The sequence below is a fragment of the Stigmatopora nigra genome, chromosome 9, assembly GCF_051989575.1.
Source record: "Stigmatopora nigra isolate UIUO_SnigA chromosome 9, RoL_Snig_1.1, whole genome shotgun sequence".
Lineage (NCBI taxonomy): Eukaryota > Metazoa > Chordata > Actinopteri > Syngnathiformes > Syngnathidae > Stigmatopora > Stigmatopora nigra.
In genome coordinates, this window is record NC_135516.1 from 13,757,220 (window position 1) to 13,775,895 (window position 18,676).

Here is an 18,676-nt window from a genome sequence, read left to right on the forward strand (position 1 = left end):
GAGGGTTCTCCATTCTTAACCTCAACATCTCAATTCTATCTCACATTCGCTTTACTTGTGTGCTCCCAAAGACTTCTTCGTCTTCTTGTAGTGATAAAAAACATACACAATGTGAAGATAAGAATTGTCATGTTTTTTTTTCTTCTCTAGGGTTTCTCATAGTCTTTTTGTTTGCGTTTTGGAAGTATTGTGAGTGACCAAATAAGGCCGGGGCTCATAAAGTGAGTTCATGTTTGAGAAAGTGAGCTTGTGCCATTGATATTTATGACTTCATGCTTAGTTTGGAGTGTGTCCTCAGGCAATGTTGTTGCCTCAAACGACCGAAAGTTAAACTCAGAACTAATGTTTGCATACACATAGTTGGAGAGTCAAACGTATATACACACACATGACACTTCAGTTTTTTCTACAGTGCAGACTGTCTCCTGATGATGATAAAATTGGATTGTTAATGGCTTCGCTTATCGTTCACATGGAGTTTTTAATACATAAAGGCATTTTAGTTGATAAGATTTTGAAATTTGAGATTTAAAAAAAAATGACAACAATAACTACAAAAAACAACAATAACTACAAACAACAACAACAACCACAAAAAACAATAACTCCAAAAACAACAATAACTCCAAAAAACAACAATAGCTACAAAAACTATCTACAAAGATAACTACAAAAATAACAATAGCTACAAAAAACAATAATAACTACAAAAAAACAACAATAACTACAAAAAACAACAATAACTACAAAAAATGCAAAGCTGTTTTACTAATCAACCTGAAACAGACACATGCCCATTTTAATAACATAAATTAAAAAAAAATAAAAATAAAAACATGACTGGCATGGAATGTTCATGTTTTATTGTCATGTTTTTAAATGCTTAACTGGCATTAAAGTGTAAAAATCTGCTAAAATTGGGTAACATAAACAAGGAAATTTAAAAGCATGTCATGTCAGTGTTAAAATACAACAGTACAAATACAAACGTTTTGAATTGTTAAGTAAAAAAAAAAGAATAGTATTTATATATACATAAATAAGAAAATGCCCAATTTGACATTCACTATGATGTTGGAAGTCTAATGTTTTTACGACATCAGAAGAGAAATTGTCCGAATTCATTTTTACAGGCGATGACGTGTGGAATGCAAGTTGATATTGAGATCTATCACTTATACGGTAACAAACCACTCTTTTTATAAGCTTTATTTTTAGCATTGGGGTGCAGCTTGCACATATGAGCCGAAAGACAACACACTAGAAACACTGATCATCTTATGTTACGCACACTCACACATGTTAACTTCCTGCTTGCAATAAGACTTTGTCACAGTTTCTCTTCCTGTTTCATCGTACAATAAACACGAGAAACCGGGCAATTCCCAACAGTTGACAAAATACTTCCCGCAAAACCTTTGCCATCAAATAAACAAACAATTGCTCGCATCTTCCTAGCAGGAAAACCATGATAGGTCACCATTAAATAGACAAACAAGTAGTGATTACATAAAATACAATTTTAAAAAATCCACAAAATCTACCAAAACAAGTAGTCACTACTACATAAAACAATCCACAAAAATCTACCAACTCAATTAGTCACAACATAAAATAAATTAAAAATACCCACAAAAATCTACCAAAATTTACCAACACGAGTAGTGAATACATACATACAATAAATTAAAAACATCCACGAAAATCTACCAAAATCTACCAACACAAGTAGTCACTACATAAAATATAAATTTAAAAAATCCACAAAAATCTACCAAAATCTACCAACACAAGTAGTCACTACATAAAATAAAACAATCCACAAAAATCAACAAAAAATCCACAAAAATCAACAAAAAATCCACAAAAATCAACTAAAATATCTACAAAAAATCCACAAAAATCTACCAATACAAGTGGTCACTACATAAAACTACATAAAATAAAATTTAAAAATCCACAAAAATCTACTAAAAAATCCACAAAAATCTACCAAAAAATCCACAAAAATCTACCAAAAAATCCACAAAAATCTACCAAAAAATCCACAAAAATCTACCAAAAAATCCACAAAAATCTACCAACATACCGCTTATTGATATTTTGCCATTTTTTTCTGGTCAAATTCTATCTTTCTTTCAGCCCTCCAATTAAAATGAATTGGAAACATCAATGACAGCCAATGATTTAATTCTTTAAAAAAACATTTCCCAAAATTGTCCCTCAAAAAAAAGTTTCCATTTACCGACTAAGCCCATGAACTACTAATGTTAATAGACAAAACTATATAGAACATAAATCCTACAACAACAACAACAACAGTCTTTTACAGTCCCTTTAAAAAAACATCTAAACAAACATCAGAAAAGTAGTCATTTACTTCATTGCGTTTATACTTGAAGTCTCCATGCTATAAAATAAGACATTTCTTTTCTTCACACTGGCACAGAATTGTTTTTTCCACCCCTTAGAATGAAAAATATGTCTTTCCTAACCAACGCTGGTATTAACATCAATCTCCACATTTCCAAGCCAGAACACATGCAGCAAAATTAAGGGGGGGTTGAATTGAGTTGTGGTCCAAATAAGGTTATGCACTGCCCAAACATCTCCACCATGTTGCTCCTCCAGAAGCATTTGAGAAGTTTATATTAGGGAGGGAGTGAGGGAGGGAGGGTGTTTGTAGAATTATATGTCGAGTAGAGTAAGGGTGGACACATAGGGGAGGGGTGTATATGTCAGGGTTGTCACTGGGGGGATCGTGGTTGTCTCCACTTTAAATCACAGGCAGCTTCAGTGGACCTTCATATTTGGCATCCTCCTCCACCACTCCTGAGCACAGCTCTTCTCTCCTAGTCTTTCCTTATTCCTCCATTTTTTTACCCCTTTTAACAGAAGCGTGAAACCCCAAAAACCATCGCCATGGAGGCCATCAAGAAGAAGATGCAGATGCTGAAATTGGACAAGGAGAATGCTCTAGATCGGGCAGAAGAGGCTGAAACGGAGCAGAAGTCGGCTGAGGAGAAATGCAAATTGGTGGGTGTTGTTTTATGGTCATGGTTTAATCAAGTTGTTGTGATATTGTTTTATTGTTGTTGTGAGTGATTGCATCCTTAAACAAAGCATCCTTTAATTGAAATAATACAATTGGCTTTTATGCAGACCCAAAAATGAAGTAATTATGAGTAATTATTCTGTGCATAATATATTTAGCATAAATAGTTTTTCCCTTTAAGTAGGTGCCCCAGTTTTTATATTAAAGGTAGAAGAGTAAGTGATTTTTTTTTAATTTGCTTGCCAGATTTGGATATTAAAAAGATGGAGTCATTTTTAACAGAAAATATATTGAATTGAATTAAATTTTTTTATTGTTATTATAAAAGTATAATGAGATGTAAAGCTTTAACACAAAATGCACAAAAAACAACAACAAACAGACAAATAAATCAATAATAACAACAATTTAGAGTATAGAAGAAACACTGAGTAAAACAGATTGTACATTAATTAACATTAATTGCCAAAAAATGTCCCAAAAGTTCTAATATAAACCCACAAAATTGAGTCAAATCACATGTACTATTTAAACAATAACCCATAATCAACATATCAAACAGCTTTTACGATCCACATGACCTAAAATGAATCCAAAAATCTGACCCACCTTCAAAAAATCCTGATAATAAACCCCTTTTCAATCCTAAAACCTCATTTTATAAAACTTACTTAACGCGTTAACAGCTGAAGTCACCAAGGTATCACCCACTTAAATAAAGGTATCCCTCAAATAGACCACCGCCCTCCTAAACTAAACACCAACAACTTGTAAAGCACATCAACGGATTAATTACATTGCAAAGACCAAGTGCACTTTGTGGTCCGGTTTCGGTTCGAGTGACCATTTAATCTCCGAGTAGATTGATAGGCGGACATTCCGCTACGTTGTGGACCAAAGCGGAAAGTAGGGGACGAAAGATTATCCCCAAAGTGTCTAAAAAAAGACAATTACTGCTCTGTGGGAGATGGTGTCAACTGTGTGCTGTGCCAGGAATGGCTGAGAGGCGCAAACAAAGCCAGAAGCCTCAATCAAATCAAATGTGAGACCCCCCAAAACCTCCCTAAGGAGTACCCCCATTGCCCATCTAGCTCATCTTCCACATAGTGAAGAGTCGGCATGAAATACTAGACGAGGGAGCTTTTATTTGCGCTTTCTTAGCTATTCTCGGACAATCTCAGGAGCGCGGCAGATGGCTAAAGATGCCATTAACAGCCACCAGCTGTAGTTTAGTCACTTTTTTTTTCGTGGGGCCGGACGTTTGGTCGCCGGTCATTTGGTCGCCAGTCAAATGGTTTACTGAAGCGTTTTTTACTGGGGAGTTTACTGTTGAAACCAGCTCTCAAAATGATATTCATGAGAGAGAGTTTAATATCTCAGTATTGTTTAATATCTCAGTACTGTTTAATATCTAAGTACTGTTGAAACCAGCTCTCAAAATTATATTCATGAGAGAGAGTTTAATATCTCAGTACTGTTTAAAATCTAAGTACTGTTTAAAATCCAAATACTGTTAAATATCTAAGTACTGTTTAATATCTAAGTACTGTTGAAACCAGCTCTCAAAATTATATTAATGAGAGGTTAATATCTAAATATCTACTGTTTTCAACAATACTTAGATATTAAACAGTACTTGGATATTAAACAGTAATTACATATTAAACAGTACTTGGATATTAAACAGTACTTGGATATTAAACAGTAATTACATATTAAACAGTACTTGGATATTAAAAAGTAATAAGATATTAAACAGTTATTAGATATTAAACAGTACTTAGATATTAAACTCTCTCTCATGAATATAATTTTGAGTACTAACAAAATAGGCACCAGTTAATGTAACATAAACAGTTTTTTGGAAATATAACCTGAAAAATACATCATAAGAAGCTTTTAGTGGTCAGAGTGAAAAAAATATCAGATATATATATATACTAAATTGCATTTGAGTAATAGCCAAAATTTGATTAATGTGTGACTTATACTCCGGAAAATACGGTAGACATTTTTAAACCCCATCGAGTATGCACTTTTCAAGCCTAGAAACTACCCTTTCTCCTGGTAATTAACTAAAGAAGACAACACTAAATTTTGGGAGGAAAATGAACCCCTACTTGACTTGAAGTTGATGAAATACGTGGCGAGTACTGCCGTGGCTACTTTATGATGTGACGACAGACGTTTGGCTCTGGTTACTTTCACGATTGAGTGACCCGTAGTAAAAACCTGATCCATCTTTCAGCTGGACGATGACCTGCAGGCTCTGCAGAAGAAGCTTAAAGGAACTGAAGATGAACTGGACAAATACTCCGAGGCCCTGAAGGACGCTCAGGAGAAACTGGAGCTGTCGGAGAAGACGGCCGCTGACGTGAGTTGGCTCCGATGTGATATGATGATATGCTATGTTATGCTATCCCAGCCGCATTTTCCACAGTGCCAAAAGTTCTCGTCTCCTGACAAAAAGTATCGATAACCACATTTGCAGATGGTCCCCATAGCCAAAGTATCGAATGTAAACGCACATGCTTAAATTCAAACTGAGCATCTTCAGCCTTTTTAAAAAAAATAATAATAATCCTCACTTTTACTCTCAGATTCAATTTCAAGGATTCATTAGATATGAAAAAAAACAAATATTTAATGTGTTTTAATGAATGAGTATGCAGAATAGGAGAACAGATGGAAAACACACACAAAATTGTCATTGTAATACTATTGTAAAGTAAATATATTCGTATATGTACCGTTTCCAACATTAATGTGAACTAAAAATATGTGACCGGACGTTTGGTCGCCGGGCGTTTGGTCACCGATCAAATGTACTTAGATATTAAACAGTTCTTAGATATTAAACAGTACTTAGATATTAAACAGTACCTAGATATTAAACAGTACCTAGATATTAAACAGTACTTGGATATTAAAAAGTACTTAGATATTAAACACTACTTGGATATTAAACACTACTTAGATATTAAACAGTAGTTAGATATGAAACTGTACTTCAATATTAAACAGTACTTAGATATTAAACTGTACTTCGATATTAAACAGTACTTAGATATTAAAGAGTACTTAGTTATTAAACAGTACTTAGATATTAAACAGTACTTAGATATTAAAACAGTACTTAGATATTAAACAGTACTTAGATATTAAACAGTACTTAGCTATTAAACAGTACTTAGATACATAGACAAAAAACTCTCGTACACTATAAACTATACTATAAACAATAGTGGAAAGAAAAAAATGAATGTCAATTTTGCAATCAAGAGCAAGTGCTACTCTATAATAACTAAGCATTACTGTGCACAAACACATGGAAGTTGATGTTAAATGGGAGTCAGTGTACATTTGGATCCAATTAAAGAACCTTTGATTGATGCCAAATCAAGTTTGGCTGTTCACACAGGCTTTTCTTGACATTGTTTCTGGTTTCTGACAGAAGCCTTTAAGGTTTAGGTTTTGTACTCACACGGACTGCTATTTTCAACTATTTATAATTCCATCTGCTTTCAATCAGCTCAATTGGAGGCACTTGAAAAAGTGAATGTTTGAATGCTGGTTGAACTTTGAACTTTGTTGGAAGGCGTTTTTTAAATTTTTCATAAGCTACTACATTTTATTCTTTTTAATCATGGTAAAAGATTAAAAGTATAAACGGACCATTTGAATATTTGTGACATAAGCGAATGTATCATTAAAGATTAAAAGAAAGAAAGAAAAACATTCTAAAGTCAAATATTACAATATTTGGGTTGATAAAATTTAGTTGGGCTAGAAAAAATAATTGACATAATGTAACAGAATAAATAAAAAGAAGCAATATTACAATATTTTGTGATACATAAAAATAATTATAGTTGAAGGATAATACATTAAAAATAATAAATATATTCTAGGATTAAATGAACTAAATAATTAGGAATTCCATTTAAGCAACATAATGTAAAAACCGTTTTTCAAGAAAATAATGACATTTTAGAAAGTCAAATAAAATATTAAATATGAAAAAAATAATACTCATCTTTGAATTAAGTGAAAAAAATATTTTTAAATTGTCAGTATTGACTCCATAAGCAAATACAGTTTAATTAAAAATAATAAATAAAATTAATATGATAAAAAAGAAAAAAATATTAGATTCTGAACCAAAGTATTTAAGGAAAAAATATCTAATTTAAAAAATATATATTTTTCTTTACTTGCTTGAAAAATAATAATAATCTTACTCCAGTTTTTGTTGAAATCATTTTTATTTTCCCCATCACAATGTACAGTTAACAGTTAAGCAACATGTAGCCCAGCATTTTTTTCCCTTTGTGTTGCAACCCCAAACAAACAATCAAAGAAAATAATTGAGACGAGCTGTCTCTTTTCCCAAAGAGCCCAGCAGCCACAGGCACCCTTTTTTTTGCCAATTCTTGGCTCATTTTGTGTCAAGCGCAGACGAAAAGTGGGCCAGCCTGCAGTTGAGTAAGAATGCCAGGAATGCAGGCTAAAGCAAACACACTGCAGAGTCCAATGAAATCAACGTTCAGGCCTTATTTGGAGTAGCCATTACTGACTTGTACTCTCCACTCTCACTCAATAGACACTGTAGTAAAGAAACCTCAGTGTCAAAGACGTCAAGATGTTTCAAATAGATGTCATTCTGCTGCCCATACTTTTCTGGGATAGGGTCCGGCACCCCCATGACCCTTGTGAGGCTAGGTCAGACATAAGCAAACTACGGCCCGCGGGCCACATATGGCCCGTTAGGTTTTTTAATCCGGCCCGCCGACGTTATCTAAATGATGTTATTTTTTTTGTATTTTTCCCCAAGATGGCGCCGTCACGCGGAAGCCAGTGGCAGTAGCTCTGTCCACTCTTATTTGTTTTTTTGTGTTTTACAGCCCTTTTATCTTTTTTTAAATGACATTTTAATATTTCTTAATACATTCCTTTTTACTTTACTTTGTACTTGAATGATGAGTGATGAGTATGTGAATACTTTAGTCCTTTTTTTCTCTTTATGTTTCATATGTACTGTTAACGGATGCACTTTTTTTATATGTTATCATATCTTTTGCCAACCCGGCCCATCTGTCAAATTTTTAAAGTCAATGTAGCCCCCGGACCCAAGTTTGCCCACCCCAAAAATTTACAAATGAGATAACAACATGGAAAAGTGTCCAAGACACACTTTTGAATGTACAGGAAGTCAGACATTTTGATTTGAAGCAACATTTAGTGACTGATTCAAAGACTCGACTTCAAAAAAGGGGCGTGGGGGCTCAGTTCCTCATTCGGTGGAGAACGATGACCAACAGCAATAAAGCAACCGAGACGGATATGGTGTGGGGGTAAATGGGTGGAGTTGTAGAGGGATAATGTGCTGCCACAAATCTGTGAAGGATCAACAAATCCTCTTGAATGAGGATTACAACAACAAAAAAGACCCCCTCTTCCCTGCAACTCCTAACATGATCCAATCCTATTCTTCATCTAACCTAGACTAAAACGTCACTCCTCTCCCATGAATCAGCTACTGAATCATATCAAACTCCCCCCACTCCCCCAAAACACACCCCCTTTAATCAGAAGACAAAAATGCATTGGCCTTATAAGTCCAAACTTGCCAAACTATTGTGCTCTCACTCCCATTTCAATGGACTTTGCTCACCTTTTTGTCACTGCGCATGCGCACGCTTTACACCCCAAAACACTTCCTCCCATCGACGCTGCTGGATGACGTCACCCAAGCGCAAACTCTTCCCAGGATTGGAGGAATTTTGCCATAAATTTTCCCCCCGGATGGCTTCTCTCCTCCCTCCATCCCTCCCTCCTTTGCACATCTCCACACTTCCCGCAACGTCCCTTATTTCCTGCCCGGGGAGGAGCAGAAAAAGCAGAGAAAAAAAAAGTTTTCCGCAAGAAAAAAAAAGTTTTGGTGGAAAGACCGAGTGCAATTTGGTTTTCAGGGCGATCGGAAGCCGTGTCGTGTAGTCTGTTAAGTTATCTTATTTGTCGGGATATTCGAGAAGAATCATGGAGACCGTTAAGAAGAAAATTCAAGCCCTGCAGCAACAAGTTGATGAAGCGGATGAACGCGCAATGGCCGTCCAAAGGGAACTGGACACGGAGAGGGAGCTCCGCGAAAAAGTGAGCAGCTCACCCAAGAAATTTTTACAAATAATTGCACCGATTCCAGAGTTTTTGAAAGACTTTTTAGTCCAGAAACGAGTATTTGGTTAAGATGCGTTTACGTCTGAATGGAGTTTTCATGAAGAGGCCCCACCCTATCATGCTTGTTAGACATTTTATCTTTTAATTGTTTAAATTTCATGAGGGTGAAAGAGCACTCTGAGACCGTTTCCTGACTCATTTGTGGGCTGTTATGCAATGCGAAGTTTTACTCCATTCAAATGGAATGTGGACTATTGATCGATGTTCAGAGGGGAAAAAACGGATTCACTTGAAGGGGTCTTATCAGGGTTTCAATGTGAGGAAAATCTATGAGAAATACTGATGTTTTACTTTAAAATATTGAAATACAGGGACAGTACTTTTTCCAATTGAATTGGGGAGAAAAACTATAGACGATGGAGGTACTTTATACTGTATGTTTAAAAATATAATGATGTTCGCTATTTTAACACAATAATTCATATCAATCATATTTTTTTAATATTTATAATGCCATTTACGACATTTACAACAACAATTATAATCCAATTCTATTTATTATTATTATATTTATTATATGATTATATTTACCTGAAAAATATAGAATATTTTTATATATTTTTTTTGTAATATTGGTTATATCTATATCTTTATTTTTTAATTATTGCCTCATCATTGATCCAACATGACATCTGACAACTTATCCAAAATAATAAAAACACACTGGTCGTGTAAACTATTAAATAATTATTTCAAATGGAAATATTGACTCATTTTGAAACTAAACATGAATTAACACGCATTTTACTTTAAATTTCAATCCCCAAAAGTTTAGCCTAGCATCCCAAAATGAATACCCTGCCTGAAACAGGAAACTGTGTGTTATCAGCTTTGCAGGAAACAGGCGTCCTGAAAATGCAGAGTAGGATGAGGTAGAGGGATGGGGTGGGGTGCTTGAGCTGAGGGAACATGCCAGCTGTGCCTCTTAAGGTTACATCACCAGCAGTCATTATTTGTAGGACATCTGCAGTAGGTGGTAACCATTTGCATTTAAAAAAATACACCTGTGGAAGAGGGATACGAATGAATACTTGGTTGGTACTGGTCCCTACAATGTCCTTTCTTCAGACAAAGCTTTGTTTCCTGGTCCAAGTGTGACATCTGCCTTCCTTTACTGCTTACAGGCGGAAGGCGATGTGGCGTCCTTGAACCGCAGGATCCAGCTGGTGGAGGAGGAGTTGGACCGAGCCCAGGAGAGATTGGCCACGGCCCTCCAGAAGCTCGAAGAGGCTGAGAAGGCGGCTGATGAGAGCGAAAGGTGGGCTAAATCAGTGTTTTTCAACCTTTTTTGAGCCACGGCACATTTTTTACATTGGAAAAATTTGTGGCACACCACTAACCAAAAATTTTACAAAATGACACTGTATAGTATATTTACTACAGCACGGACACTGGACAATTACATCATATTTGCAGAAAACTATTAATAAATGTTAATTTAAAAAAAAAGGATATTGGATATTTTCTCACGGCACACCTGACGATCTCTCACGGCACACTAGTGTGCCACGGCACAGTGGTTGAAAATCACTGGGCTAAATGACCCAGAAATGTAAAAAAAAGACTCACTTTTTGTAGGGAAAATTGAATGGTTTTATTGTTATTAGGTAAGTTTAATGAGATATTGGATTGGATAACTTTATTCATCTCGTATTAGGGAAATTTCATTGTGATAGTAGCAAGAGAGTGAGAATGCAGATACAGGAAAGGCGTAATTACACATACTAGTTACAAGTTAGACCAGGGTTGGGCAAACTTGGGCCCGGGGGCTACATTGACTTTAAAATTTTGGCAGATGGACCGGGTTAGCAGAAGATTAGATACATATAAAAAAAAGTGCATCCGTTAACAGTACATATGAAACATAAACTGAAAAAAATGACTAAAGTATTAACATACTTGTCGCTCATTATTAGTCAAATGTATAAAGTATAAAGTACAAAGTAAAAGGGAATGTATTAAGAAATATTAAAATGTCATTTAAAAAAGATAGAGGAGCTGTAAAACACCAAAAACAAATAAGAGTGAACAGAGCTACTGCCACTGGATTCCATGTGATGGCGCCATCTTGGGGGGAAAAACAATTGGACGTCAGCGGGCCGGATTAAAAAGCCTAACGGGCCGTATGTGGCCCGCGGGCCGTAGTTTACCCATGTCTGAGTTAGACAATACAGTGGTGAAGGCAGCAGAACAAGAAAGACCGATTTTTTTACAATGTTGCAATTTTCAGGGGCATGAAGGTGGTGGAAAACCGAGCCATGAAAGATGAAGAGAAGATGGAGATCCAGGAACTCCAGCTTAAGGAAGCCAAACACATCGCGGAGGAGGCTGACCGCAAATATGAGGAGGTGCGTGAATGAAACAACATCTGAGCTTAGTACTTTGTTTGTGTGGTGTGGTGTCGTGTTAATCAGTGGAAGCGTATTTGTCTGGATAGGTGGCCCGCAAGATGGTGATCCTTGAGAGTGACTTGGAGAGAGCAGAGGAGAGGGCAGAGGTTGCTGAAGTGTAAGAAATATTGGATTTAATTTGTTTGGTTTTTTACCCGATTCCGATCTTTTAAAGATGAGATCGGGCACGATTTCCTATCAGATGATCAAAACTGGGACATATCTAATATGGGTCTTCAAACTGGACTGTTCTAAATGGGGTTTTTTTGGCACAGGAAAACTTATCTTAACCAATCACGTTGTTTTATTCCGCCCTTTCAGGAAGTGTAGCGATTTGGAAGAAGAGCTGAAGAATGTCACCAACAACCTGAAGTCTCTTGAGGCCCAGTCTGACAAGGTAAGTGTTTAAAAAAAATAATAATAATAATTGTTTCAGCACTATTGATAGTTGTAGGCGTTCAATCGGGTTGATTTGGGCGTGGCCGGACGTTTGGTCGCCAGTCAAATGGTGACAGAGAGTTTACTGTTGAAACCAGCTCTAAAAAAGTTATATTCATGAGGGAGAGTTAAATATCTAAATATCTACTGTTATCATCAGTACTTGGATATTAAACAGTACTTAGATATTTTAAAAGTACTTAGATATTTTAAAAGTACTTCAATATTGTAAAAGTACTTCAATATTGTAAAAGTACTTCAATATTGTAAAAGTACTTCAATATTGTAAAAGTACTTCAATATTGTAAAAGTACTTCAATATTGTAAAAGTACTTCAATATTGTAAAAGTACTTCAATATTGTAAAAGTACTTCAATATTGTAAAAGTACTTCAATATTGTAAAAGTACATGGTTGTTTTCAAAGTACATGGTTATTTTCAAAGTACGTGGATATTTTCAAAGTACTTAGATATTAAACTCTCATGAATATAATTTTGAGAGCTGGTTTCAACAGTAAACTCTCTGTCACCAAAAGACCGGCGACCAAACGTCCAAGCACCAATTTGGAAGGCCTGGCAACGATTATTCACTTTCCTGATAAACTGGAGTTTCATAAATTTGCTGATCTGTTTTTCTTGTCCCTGCAGTATTCAGAGAAAGAAGACAAATACGAGGAGGAGATCAAGGTCCTAAGTGATAGACTTAAAGAGGTTAGTGATTAGCTCAATTCTTCTTTCTTTCACCATAAGTCACCTCTGACTCTGGGATTAATTATTTGTACCTTACAGGCGGAAACTCGTGCTGAATTTGCAGAAAGGACAGTGGCCAAGTTGGAAAAGTCCATAGATGACTTGGAAGGTTTGTCTTTTCACAACATTTCTTCATGTTCCTTACCTTTATTTTTCCTCCTTCTTAACCTGAGCTGTCTTCTTTTTTTACATTTCTGCTTTTTTCCCCCTCCTCTCTGATCCTGCTTATTTTTCCAACCTACCATCTGACCTGCAGATGAACTGTACAATCAAAAGCTGAGTTTCAAGTCTATCAGCGAGGAGTTGGACCATGCCCTCAATGATATGAACACCTTGTAAACAAACTGAAAAAAAAGCTCAATTTTCACTTTCAGTCTTTTCTACAATGGTGGGGAAGCTCTTTTCTTCTTTTCAGCTCACTTTTTAAAGCTCAATAAAAAACACTATCTCTTTTACCTTGTTTCCATTTTTCTGCTTTTCACAATGTACAATCATATTTCTAAGTCAAGGGTTAGGGAACCTATGGCTCGGGAGCCACATGTGGCTCTTTTGATGAGTGCATCTGGCTCTATTTTGCCGTTTTATATACCCGGGTATATTAAATGATTTTTGCTTTTTTTTAGCTTCCCTTTTGTGCGCCATTTAATATACCCCTGCTGTTTAATATAGCTGGCCGGGTATATTAAACGGCAACTCAGCAAAAAAGGTTCCCGAACCCTGTTCTAAGTTAATGAATATTATTGGATTGTATTTTTTTTAATTGTTGTTATTCCAGAATTTGTCCATATATTTTTGATCTGACTTTTTATTTCTATCCTATTGCAGATAATCTAACGTGTGCAAAACAAGAAAACATAGGAATTCACCAAATCCTGGACCAAACATTGCAGGAGCTTGATAACTTGTAAAAACACCACCAAAAAGAAGAAAAAGAAGAAGGTCCTATAAGGTTTTATAAAAGTGAAAAAAATCCCTCCAATACATTGCTTTCAGCCCAATAATAACCACAAGAACAAAACAAAAAAACATTTCGTCCTTTTTTTTATATTTATGCCCACTTATTTCTGCCCCTTTCCCTTTTTTATTACGGTTTTGGGTCCATATAATATGAAATTTAGGTGCTGGAAGATTTTGTGGAATAAAACCTGACAACGATGACAATCATTCTGTTGTTGTTTATTGTGGCAAATATTTTAGTCATTCAAACATAGATTATGATACAAATGTATTATTCTTCATGGGTAAATGTTTTATTCTTCTATTATTTTTCAAATCAAAATTCTTGGTGTTTGTATAGTGCAATTTTAATGATGCATTATTGGTGGTAATACAACAAATTTAGGTAATTATAATTCTTCAATTACACAAGAGGGACTTTTTGACAAATGTATACTTGCGTTGTTTTTGTGTGAAACAAAAAACAAGCCGTCTAAAAGTCAATTTAATCTGCAAAAAAATCGTTTCGTTTATTTATTAATATCTTACATAACAGTATTTTACTGATTTTTTTTTTTACCTATGCCTAGTCCAGTCGATCATAAACTGCAGTTATCCTCCAATCCTGGCAGAGGGCGCTATGTTTTATGTTTCCTAATACAATCGACGTATTTGCTTTTCCGGACGTGCCGCTTCCGTACTCAGTATCAACAATATGGCGAAGACGTACGACTATTTGTTTAAACTACTATTAATCGGCGATTCCGGAGTCGGAAAGACGTGCGTCTTGTTCAGGTTCTCCGAGGACGCCTTCAATTCTACGTTTATATCGACTATAGGTACGTTTAAAGTTGAATTAAACTTGCATGTCAAGGAAAATGCACAAGTCACGTATATAATGCTACAGTCTATTTGCTGGCGTTCTAATATATGAAATTAGTGCATTACAGTCTATGTACTACTTCGATGTATTTTACTACCAGGAACTTACCCGAAGAAGCCATTTGGTGATAGTTAGCATTGCTATTTATTTCCTCGTTCTTGTTAGCTTATGGTTAGCTAAGATTAGCTCTCAATGCTAACGCCGGTTGTTACATGTGGAATGTTTAGTCCTTTATAGTGTGACGCCCGTGCAATTTTTCAAACTTTTAACTATTTCTTGACGATAGACGTTAAACACATTTTGACAGATAACTGCCAACTGTCAGACTAGTTATTTATGCTAATGCTAAAGCTAAGGGTACTATGATTGACGTGTACAACTATTGTTCTTCCAGGCATAGATTTTAAAATAAGGACGATAGAACTTGACGGCAAGAAAATTAAGTTGCAGATATGGTAAGTTGACTCCCATGATACTAATTTTCTCGAGAATTTGTTTCACTTCCTACATTTTGTAGTGTTTGTGAAAGACATGTAGTGTTCTGCTCTGAATTGCTCAATAAATTAGTGACTGGATCATCATTTTTTGGTGTAAAATTGCTGAAATCTGCTTAGGAAAACTGTAATACTTCACTTTTTTTGTTGGGTGTGTTCTTACAGGGACACTGCTGGCCAAGAGCGTTTTCGAACAATCACAACTGCTTACTACAGAGGAGCTATGGTCCGTTTGTATATTAAAAATGACAGAATAATAAAGATTTGCGGACCTAATTGACCTTTTCTGACTTTTTTTTTAACAGGGGATCATGCTTGTCTATGACATTACCAATGAGAAGTCTTTTGAAAATATCAAGAACTGGATTAGAAACATAGAGGAGGTAATATTTATATTCACCAGTGAAATGTAGGGATGCACTTGATTATAATTAATTGGATATTGGTACAAAAAATCCGAAAATTGTGGCTATTCCATTGCAATTATGTTTTTTTCCTCAGCATGCATCTTCCGATGTTGAGAAAATGGTACTCGGCAATAAATGTGACATCAATGATAAGCGACAGGTGACCAAAGACAGGGGCGAAAAGGTCAGAAAGAGATAAAAAAATGAACAATTTGATTTTATTTTGTACAAAGAAGCATCCTAATTGATCATTTGTCATTTTTTTCCTAGCTGGCTTTAGAGTATGGCATTAAATTCATGGAAACAAGCGCAAAGGCTAACATCAACGTCGAGAGTGTGAGTTACTAAACGTATTTTTATAATAATTATACTGAGAATGCATTTTATAAACAGGATATTTGATATCAAATCTGCTTACAGGCCTTTTTAACACTTGCCAAGGACATTAAATCCAAAATGGACACCAAAATGGTAAGAAGAAAAAAAATTAAACACATTTTTTTGGAATTAAATTCAAATTAGGCATTTTCGAAGGAGAAAATTAGCGGGAATTCACTTATCTCGGGTGGTCCCGGTCCCCATTAACCGCGATAACCGAGGGAACACTGTATTGACATTTGTTTTGCTTCAGGAGGGGAACACGCCACAAGGGGGCAACCAAGGGGTGAAGATTCTGGAGCCACGGAAAAAAAGCAGTTTCTTCCATTGCAGCCTCCTTTGAGGACCACCTGGCCTTTTTTTTATTTTATTTTTTTTAATCCAAGAACCCGCTCAAGCCCAAATAAGACAATTGTTTGCTTGAGAGCACTTCCATTTTGTTTCCTCTTCCTTCTTCCGCACTTCTAGCCGGACCATCTCTTCCATTTTCAGGAGATCTACGAGGCTCTCTCATGAGGAACAAGCGACCACCAGAAAAAACAGGCTTGTATCGCTTTTTTTCCATACTTTTTTTATTTGTCATACTTTATTTTAGGGGCATTTTTTTCCTGCCAAAAACTGATGAGCTTGATACGCAAATGTCAAATGACAATTGAGTATAAATGTAGGAAAAGTCATTGTTTTGGATTCAAAGCGGCCATTTTAGAGTGAAAATGTTTTAAAAATGAATTAGGGAAAATTTGGTTTCATTTTTTGATTGAAAATTGGGAGGCACATAGGCTCGAAAATATGATTGAAATTACTTTCGGTAGCAGTTTTTTTTTAAATCGTCCCCCAAGGCCAATATGTTCCTTCCTAAAATTTTGAGTAGACATATTTAAAAAAAAATCGGCCATTTTGGGTAAAAACAGCCGATTTTGGCTCTTTTTTATGAAAATTTACTTTCGATTGCAGGTTTTTTTTTTAATCGTCCTTCATAGGCCAATATGTTCCTTCCTAAAATTTTGAGTAGACATATTTAAAAAAAAATCTGCCATTTTTTTTATTAAAGCAGTCAATTTAGGCTAATTTTAATGAAAATTTGGACTTGAAAGTTCAGCTAAAATCATTTTCAAATTTGATAGACACTTTTATTTCAAAAAAAATGTTTCAAAAATGAGTCTATGCATAAAAACACAGTTTGACTTATTGGATTAGACAAATAATGCTAAAATTAGAAAAAGTTTGCTAGCTACAAACCACAAAAAATAGCAAATCTCAACTAGCGCTTTGCACATTTAATTCACATCATATTTCATAACCATCGGTTATTTCCTTCCGGGTGCTTGGCAATCATTGGGCTTCCTCCAACCAGCTTTTTTTTTTACAAACTTGTGCATAAATGGACCTATTAAAACTACAAATATACTTGAAATATCAGGAAAAATAGCCTCAATTTTAATAAATTCCGTTTTCATTGTGTAACAAGCTAAAATGACGTTTCTGGCAGTTAGAACAACAAAAAACAACAAAAATCCACCTTCCTTCTTCTTCCTCCTTCTCGCACTTTACCACAATATCCAGTCAACATTTCCATAGCGTTATTTAATCATAATATCTCTTATGACTGACGTGTTATTGTCAACCCAGTGCAGTATTTGACTGACAAGCTTACCTTTTGATTTCTGCCTCATTTATTTATACGAAAAAGCTCTTTTTCTATGTTTTTTTTGTTAAAAAATGAAAATCGCAATGACGCGTAGTCAGTTTTTGTCTTTTTGTCTGTTATTGACAGTCAATGAGGTTAAGAAGTACTTTTTGAGCGTTAAAATGCAATACATTTACAGTTGCGCTGTATTATTATACTTTTGTGCTTCCATCAATTTCAGAGATCTCTTTTTACAAGCAGTTTATTTTGTCTTTTTTTGTAATCGCAACATTTTTAATGACTGAAAATACGTATTTTTTTTGTTTTGTTTTCTCACGCGTGTTTATTTGTTAATCACGTAAAAGTTTTACGCCACTGAGCCAAATACAGGACACTTTTTGAATTAATTAATTCCAATTTAACAGCAATTTAATGGTAACACTTAAAATCTATTTAATTTGAACTTGTTAACGTTCAATTTGATAGTTTAATTGGACGTTTTTTGGATCATATGTGGATTTGAGCCACATTGAATAGTAATTGGTTCAAGTAGAATCATTTTTGGGAGATTACAGTCATTCATTTTTAAGAGAAAAGGACAATTTGACAGAAAATATCATTTAATCAGTGAATATCTAAATTAGTTTCAACTTTCAGTGGCCAGTTTTTTCTTTAAAAAAAATACGATTTAGGATTGACTTTTTTTTTCTCCCAAAAATTACTTGGATTTCAAACATTTTTTGAACAAAATTTAATGTTGGTAAGTATTAATCTTTTCTAAAACATTCAAGTATAAAACACAATATTGGGACATTCTTTAAAAAAATATTCTTCCCGTTATGACGATAGTTTTAACCCATTAAATTTTTTTAAAAAAAACGCGGTCTATACTGAAAATTTGTCAAAAAAGTGTAAAACGGAAGATTAGGACATTCCTAAAATTTATTTTTCTCCTTTTGACGATAGTTTTAACCCCCATTTAAAAAGAAAAATTAAAAAACGGTTTATTCTGAAAATCTGTCAAAAAGTGTAAAACAAAAAAAAAATGGAACATTCCTAAAAAATATTTTACCCAATATGA

General features: G+C 34.8%; 2 protein-coding genes across 4 annotated transcripts; both read left to right on the top strand.

Annotated features, from left to right (window-relative positions):
* Positions 1-2,754: 2,754 nt before the first annotated feature.
* LOC144201439 (tropomyosin alpha-4 chain-like) lies at positions 2,755-14,034 on the top strand. Of its 3 annotated transcripts, none has more exons than XM_077724063.1 (9): positions 2,755-3,036; positions 5,304-5,429; positions 10,417-10,550; positions 11,523-11,640; positions 11,730-11,800; positions 12,004-12,079; positions 12,769-12,831; positions 12,910-12,979; positions 13,127-13,224. In XM_077724063.1, the coding sequence occupies exons 1-9, from the start codon at positions 2,923-2,925 to the stop codon at positions 13,207-13,209; spliced, it is 855 nt and encodes a 284-aa protein (XP_077580189.1). In that variant the 5' UTR covers positions 2,755-2,922; the 3' UTR covers positions 13,210-13,224. The 3 variants fall into 3 exon arrangements, with proteins under 3 accessions (XP_077580189.1, XP_077580187.1, XP_077580188.1); XM_077724061.1 differs by lacking the exon at positions 13,127-13,224 and adding an exon at positions 13,696-14,034 and having other exon boundaries at positions 2,759-3,036; XM_077724062.1 differs by lacking the exons at positions 2,755-3,036; positions 5,304-5,429; positions 13,127-13,224 and adding exons at positions 8,867-9,208; positions 13,696-14,034.
* Positions 14,035-14,487: 453 nt separating this feature from the next.
* Positions 14,488-18,459, top strand: LOC144201511 (ras-related protein Rab-8A-like). The gene is made up of 8 exons (XM_077724215.1): positions 14,488-14,645; positions 15,084-15,144; positions 15,349-15,409; positions 15,489-15,566; positions 15,685-15,774; positions 15,861-15,926; positions 16,011-16,061; positions 16,222-18,459. The coding sequence occupies exons 1-8, from the start codon at positions 14,522-14,524 to the stop codon at positions 16,309-16,311; spliced, it is 621 nt and encodes a 206-aa protein (XP_077580341.1). The 5' UTR covers positions 14,488-14,521; the 3' UTR covers positions 16,312-18,459.
* The last annotated feature ends 217 nt before the right edge of the window (positions 18,460-18,676 follow it).

Bases quoted from the DNA above. Each gene is read 5' to 3' on its own strand.
- LOC144201511 (XM_077724215.1), top strand. From the start codon at position 14,522: ATGGCGAAGACGTACGACTATTTGTTTAAACTACTATTAATCGGCGAT. The intron at 15,145-15,348 runs GTAAGTTGACTC...GTGTTCTTACAG, and splicing joins AAAATTAAGTTGCAGATATG to GGACACTGCTGGCCAAGAGC. The intron at 15,567-15,684 runs GTAATATTTATA...TTTTTTCCTCAG, and splicing joins GGATTAGAAACATAGAGGAG to CATGCATCTTCCGATGTTGA.
- LOC144201439 (XM_077724063.1), top strand. From the start codon at position 2,923: ATGGAGGCCATCAAGAAGAAGATGCAGATGCTGAAATTGGACAAGGAG. The intron at 3,037-5,303 runs GTGGGTGTTGTT...TCCATCTTTCAG, and splicing joins CTGAGGAGAAATGCAAATTG to CTGGACGATGACCTGCAGGC. The intron at 12,080-12,768 runs GTAAGTGTTTAA...TTGTCCCTGCAG, and splicing joins TTGAGGCCCAGTCTGACAAG to TATTCAGAGAAAGAAGACAA.